This window comes from Acanthochromis polyacanthus, chromosome 13 (genome assembly GCF_021347895.1).
Source record: "Acanthochromis polyacanthus isolate Apoly-LR-REF ecotype Palm Island chromosome 13, KAUST_Apoly_ChrSc, whole genome shotgun sequence".
Taxonomy (NCBI): Eukaryota; Metazoa; Chordata; class Actinopteri; family Pomacentridae; genus Acanthochromis; species Acanthochromis polyacanthus.
In genome coordinates, this window is record NC_067125.1 from 36,751,846 (window position 1) to 36,758,721 (window position 6,876).

General features: G+C 42.7%; 1 protein-coding gene across 3 annotated transcripts in view; it reads right to left on the minus strand.

Annotated features, from left to right (window-relative positions):
* The window catches only part of LOC110952546 (cell adhesion molecule DSCAML1), a 108,388-nt gene extending 102,269 nt beyond the window's left edge, over positions 1 to 6,119 (minus strand). For 2 of the 3 annotated variants that reach the window (XM_022196136.2, XM_022196135.2), the window contains exon 1: positions 5,414 to 6,115. In XM_022196136.2, the coding sequence (XP_022051828.1) occupies positions 5,414 to 5,456 (43 nt within the window). In that variant the 5' untranslated portion in view covers positions 5,457 to 6,115. Of the gene's footprint in view, positions 1 to 5,413 lie in introns of all 3 variants that reach the window. The other variant, XR_007945719.1, reaches the window with a different exon arrangement.
* Between the last annotated feature and the right edge of the window lie 757 nt (positions 6,120 to 6,876).

Sequence of the window (6,876 nt, forward strand, 5' to 3'; positions counted from 1 at the left end):
AAGTAACATGAAACACACGATAACATGAAATACAGTAACCTAGTTTTTCCTGTTTATTTGGGCAACATCCAACCTCAGATGTTATCAGAGTCCTTCATTGCCCCAGGCTCCCTTTCCACCCTTTCCCCAGCAGAGAAATAAGGAGCAAAGGAGCAGCACTCATTCATTCATGAACTGTATTTTGATTAGCTTCTTCAAGCCTGGGTGCACTGATTACAATGAAGAAGGTCAAAGTGATTTTGGGTGAAACACTCAGAAACATCTTTCCTGTCAGGTGAACCCTTCACATTTTTCCCCCTACATTTGCTCCCTTTTGAAACATTCACTTTTCTTTTTTGCCTGTGTGTCCTTTTCTGGTTCTCTTTTGACACAGATCTTTTTTTTTTTTTTTTTGGCTATACACTCAAACACATTTGCACTTTTCCCCCTGTTTTTGCAGTGGATATGAAAATGGAGTATGAATATGTATGCTTGAGAAGCAAGGATATTGCCTATGGTGAACCGCTATGCATAATGCAGCTTTTTCTGTCTCATCTACATTCATTCAGACACACACACACACACACACAGAGATTCATACCGTCACGTGCATAGAAAAACAGGGCTATAAATCCCTCCTCTCCCTCCCTCTGTAACTCTCTCTCTCCTTCAAACAGACACACACACAAAGTCATGTAAATACATTTCAGCTTGCACTTATACGTTATTAATAGCAAGTAGATTTTCTATGTGGTGAGCCATGTAGCACTACAGATAACAGCACACAAAACACAAAGGCCAAATAACAGCTGAAGCATTGAAGTCAGTGGAAATGCAGCCTTTGCGGTGATGCTGCATAAAAATGGCACAACATAAAAGGCAAAAGATACGATCATGTTTGAAAGAGGGAGCTGCTCATTTACTATACAAAGACAGCAGATTGAGATATGCATTAGGGTTGTGTGACAATGTGTCTCTCTGGTTTCTTTGTGCACTCTGAAAAGAAATCATTTCTAATATGGTTTCATTTTCAATAGGTGGAACACTGGAGCCATAAAAGAAAAGCTGCATGATATGATATTAGGGAATACACTATACATGCACACACATATACAGGGGAGGAGGTGGTAGGTGGTAAACAACCCCTATACACACTTTATGCAGTGTCAGGAAAATATTAGGCAGCCATTTCAGCATTTGAAAATTCACATCTCCCACTTCAAAAAGATGATTTCCGCTGTTGAAGTGAGTGTCAGGATTGTAGAGATGCGTTTTGTTTTTTTCCCCCATTCTCCCTCAGAGACAGGGCCATAAATTGTTTGATAGTAAGCAGAACAGGAGAGGGAGAAAGAGAGGCGTAGTGAAAGAGAGCTGATAGTGAGTATGATTGTTTTGTTGCTTGTTTGTTGTTTGCTTGTTTTATCATTTCCGACGTGATCGTCCATCTTTCTCTGTGAATAAAAGGCAGAGGGGCCAGGGAGCAACTGGACACTACAAAAACCTGTTGAGTTTAGCGTCAAAATCCACCTCTGAGTGACAGCTTGCAGTGTGGTGACGATGATGTTGCTAAGGTCTGAGATCTAAAGCTGCGCAACAATCAACAGACATTTGAGCCATCAGGGATCATTGAGGCTGCTTTTCTGACTGATGTGTGGTAACTGAATAAGCTAAGTCCAAGATAATCCCTCTTTCCAAATCCTTTCGTGCGCCATTGTTCACTTATACAATCTTACTGTCCCTAGTGGTGGGGGGAAATCCCCATATTATTTTTTAGCGCAATAACCTGAGACTATCACTTCATACCAACTAGCGAACGAAATCGAGCGTTTCAAAAAAATAAAATAAAACGTTAACATGAGAGCGAATGACTTGTTCAAATGGTTTGTACCGCACCATTCAAAGCGCCAATTCGTAACAATGAAAGCAGGCTTTTCTCACCGGAGCAGAGCGAGGGAGGAAAGTTAACCTGAGAGTGATATGTGGCTGTGTGCTGTGGCGCTGCCTCTCTAAGAAAACTTGCAGGCTACGTGGGCAAAGCCGGAGAAATAAGATGCATAGAAGTCTAAACTGTGCGTAATTGGGGACATGTCGTGAAGAGACTGTAGGACAATCAAGTTCTGAAGCTCAGTTCGATGTGAGTGTTAACTGAAGGGAGGAAGGGAGAAAGACAAGAGGAGGGCTACGCTTTTGCTGACCTTTACTTACACGATATTGTTAAACAATTACGCAAAGGCACGTATGCGTAATTTAAAAGAATTCCTACATTGTGCTATTCTCCTGTACAAACTACTTTAACTTTTGTTATACCAAAACAGTGATTCTGAAAATATGGCACGCCTCTCCTAAATAAAAGCACATTCACCCGGATTTTAAGACGTGCTATTTAAAAATAGAAGAAAAAAAAACATACAACTTCAGAGATGTTGTCATACTTCCATGCCACACTGAAGAGGCAACATCTCCAAATCCATCCTACGGGTGTAGCCAAGTAGCCACCACAGTCTGACTCATACCGCAATTACTGAGCTCCCCCTCTACGCACTTCTCCTCTAGTCGGCATTTGTTTTATATCCAAGTTTACGCACAATCCACAGATCAGCAGCTCAGGCGGTGTATCGAAATTATACAGGGGTCTTTTTTGCAAAGTATGTTCCAAACTGCGCCACTCAGGTGAAGCAGAACATGCGCATTGAAATGCTTCTTAAATTGCAGTGTGCTGTTAAATCAAGAAGAACACACTGACATTACATGCCACCACATTTAATTCTATCAGACTGTAGAAGCACATTGTGGGTCTAAACAGTTCATAATAAGAGGAAACACGATGCCCGGCACATCAAATGCAAAAATAAATTTAAGTTCAGGCACAAAATGGAAGGAAAGTGTTTTGTTTATACGCAGGAACAACACTGGGGCGCAGACAGTAATCAGTTTAATGTCAAGTATGTGTTGCAGGAGGCCTGTCGACCGAAACTGGATAGAACCGGAATCCCATTAATTGATGAAATAATTTTAGCAAGAGCTCTTACTCCAACTCCATCACTAAATGATGATTTCAGCTTTTTCCCTGAAATTTGTACAATCACTGATGGAAATTCCTTAAATTCTACACGAAAGCGAACGTCTTTTCCCCCAAACGGTTTAAAAAATGTATTAATTGCAATCACCATTTGAGCCTTTTCCAATTTCTCAGGCCCTTTTCTGGCCTGTCGGGCCTGAAAGAAGATTCCCACACAGCACCACAGCTGAGTTTGTCTCAATTTTATTTCCATAAAATGACAAGCAGCCTCCCAAATCATGACAAAGAAGAATGAGTGTACTCTCTCCCCCCTCCTCTGCCTCTATCCATCCATCTATCCATCCCTCTCCTCTCCCCCTCCTCTGCGCACTCATGGGTGCAGGTGTGCTGATATGCAGCCAAACTAAAGCTACAAACGGTCAGTAATGACTGAATGAATGTCTAATTAACGACGGAAAAAGGGAAGAAAGAAAATGAAAATCATTCTAAATAAGTGTGATGTGACAAATCTTCATATTCATGCAAAAAAAAGTAGAGAATTGTGTGTCATTCTAGGAGGCGCGGCCGAGCCATGAAAATACGCAGTACTAATGCATATGCATGTATGATAATAGACCTACCTTTTCCCCTTAATACAACGGTTTATGAAAAATTAAACACATCTAAAAGACACAGCAAGCATGTGAAACAATAGATCACAGCTGATTCGTGCAAAATGAGGGAAACAGGGCGTTGAAAAACAACGGAAAATGGAAGTTTGTTTTCCACTGCGTTATCTACATCTCTCCCATCTCAAGCACTCTTTCCGCTCCAGTGGCTGTTTGCAGCCCCCCCCCCCCCCCCCCCCAACCCCCCAACCCCCCTCCCCTTACCACACACACACAGTACATCTCGTTCAGTCACGGGACAGGGCGATGTACAGTGTGTATAATCGAAATAGACCCTGTAATCCAATTACATGCAACAAAAACAGCACAGAAGTCCCCGCCGCAGCTGCAGCCTGGCAGAGGGCACTGCCAAGGCCAATGATGGCGACCAGGAGCGTGAAACAGGCGTACAGAAGCACAACTATAAACAAATGCTTAAACCTTTCGTCAATTTTATCAAGTAGAAAGCTTTATAATCGCATATCCTGAGTTACAGAGCCGTGCGTAAAGACAATGGATGATAATTAAGGGCAGAATTAAGTCTTCTTGTTATTTTTTTCCCCACTGTGGGGTTGTTACGAAGTGACAGAAATCCATGCAAAGAACGTAAGATTTCACATTTAAAAGTCAAAATAAAGGACTATCTCGCTTCTGCAGTATTTAGAGCGAAGCCAATCAGTAGAATCTGGTGCCACAGAAAATGGTGGATGAATAATTAGACCAGAGATGATAACAACTGAGACTGCACACACTGGCACTCCTACATTTTTATCAAAAGATTTTTTTTTAAATAAACAAACTGTAATATAAGGCCTGGTGTTTTAAATACACAGCTGGGGCACATTATCTGCAAATTAAAGGCCAGCGCTCAATACCCCCAGCATCAGTTCACACGTCTCTCATAAAATGCATTGACCCTTGTTGCCTCACAGTCGCATACACACCACACAACACGCACGTCAGCACACAACCTCTATATATGATCTTCATTCATACCAATAATACTAATAACTGATGGATGCTTTCACCCCTCGGGACCCTCCTCCCCTCCCCTCACACATCAGTCTCCCACACGCACACACACACACGCACTGACATCTTATTTGTGCTGCAACAGGACAGAAAAAGTCTGCAAATGCATTAAACTCTTCTGCCCTCTTGGACTTTTGCGAGTAAACAGCCTACAGCTGTGGCCGGCATCAGCGCTCGAGGTCGCCCCTTTTTATCCGTGCGCGCGCCTGCAGATCCTTATCAGCCTCTCCTCCTATTCAACAGCCTCCATATTCACGACACCTCCACATATTCATCATGCAAAATGCAAATGCCGTTGTCTTTTTCATCTCTAACAGACCGACTGTGCACTTTGGAGATCTTTGTGCGTTTTGTCTGCGATCACCCAAGTAGAGTGCATGTTGATTTGATGCTCGTAATGAGCCCATTTTATCATTTTAATCATATTATCAGATAATCACTGGGAGACACTGAGAGCGGAAGAGGAATCTGAGCTCTCGCTCAGGGAAGAACATCATGGCTGATCAGGAAAGCATCCTCTCAAAACATTAACCAAAAAAAGTTATCACTCTTTCTCTAAATGTGTTTCTGGAGTTTGATTGGACATCTTTAGCCCTTCTTTGTGGCATTAATTAATTTATTCCAACACTGACCAGCCAGACACGCTAAAATGCATGCACAGCCAACTTCAGCATTCCACTGGAGAGGGGGGCAACATGCAGATAAGCAATACTTTTAAGAGACAATTCAAGCCTACCTTCTTGCAAAGAATACAGCAGAAGTAAAGTTACAAGCCACATGCCATTAAAAGCAGTTATATTTCACAGGAATATTGTGCAGTCCCCAAGAAGAGTGCACGGCGCAGCGGTCGGCCAGGCGAGGCTCCGTGCTGGACTGGTTCTGCTGTTCTCCGGCGGTCTCTCCAGCCCTGGTCCCACACTCTCCAGCGCCGAAGAACGAGCAGCGGAGAAAGTACCGCCTCTGTGCCCTGTTCTCTCCTCCCCTTACCGGGACAGGCTGCTGTCGCTCCACCCCCGGTATCCTAATGATGCGCCGCGGTGGAGAGGTGAGCCATAATAGAGGGACCAAACGAGAACGACTGGAACCTCTGTATTACGCGCACTGAAAAGATGCTTTTATCCAGTAGACCGATGGAGTTCCAAATGCAAACTTCAAAAAATCCAGTCACACAAGTCATTTGGATTTTGTTTTGACGCAAGGAAGTTAAAAGAGACAGGGAGACGCCTGTGCGTATTTTCCATGCAAATCAACTTGGCAATTTCCATAAACCGGTTTTCATTTTCTTAGCAACGGTGTTCGCAGAAAGTGAAGGTAAATTTATCCACATCAACAGAGAGTGTCTTTGAAGAGGCATAAAAGACTACTGGCACGCAGGAGTGCGAATTCGGGAGCGCAGAGAAGCTGCAGACTCCGGTTCCTTCCAGTGGAAAGTGGGAATGAACCCTGCGCCGCGCACCTGCGTGTGGCTACCAACACTGGAGGCGCTCAAATCGCACAAAACAGTTTTGATATTAAAACAGCTGCAGGCAATTATCTACAATCAATCTCATTTAAAAAGGTGTGAATGAGGCCAATACTGCGACTGAGATGGTCAATAAGTTCATTAAAATCGATCTGTGAATCTCTCTCTTACGCAGAGGACGTGCACCTACAGACGCACTGATCAGGGTTGGTTACTGACAACACGTGTCTTTTTCATTCATCCCAATTATTTTATCATATCAAAATACTAAAATACACACTGTCATAAATACCTAAATATTTCCACATACTGTCACCTAAATTGACGCCAAACTACTTTAAACAGTAGTTGTAAAGATGGTTTGAGTTTTTGCAAACCACTTTTATGTTCTGAAGTCACAAGCCTGATTTACATGAATGTACACTGTAGCTCAGCACCTGCAGGACACAATCTAAACATTCATCTCCCTCAAGCATGCATGTTTACATACATAAGTATACAAATAGCTCATTATAATCTGGATCAATGTAGGTCTCAGTGTTCCAGCTGTAGCCACAAAGATCAACCAAGTCAACTGCAAAGCGTTATTCGGGTTTGAAAAGGTTGTACATTTTCTGACAAAATAATTTAAGGTCATTATGTTTCATTTAAATAATTATTAGGGACAAAATGGGCTATATGGCCTCAGAGATTCAACCTGCATTGGTTCAAAGCGCCCTCATTCAATCCTCTCCTCT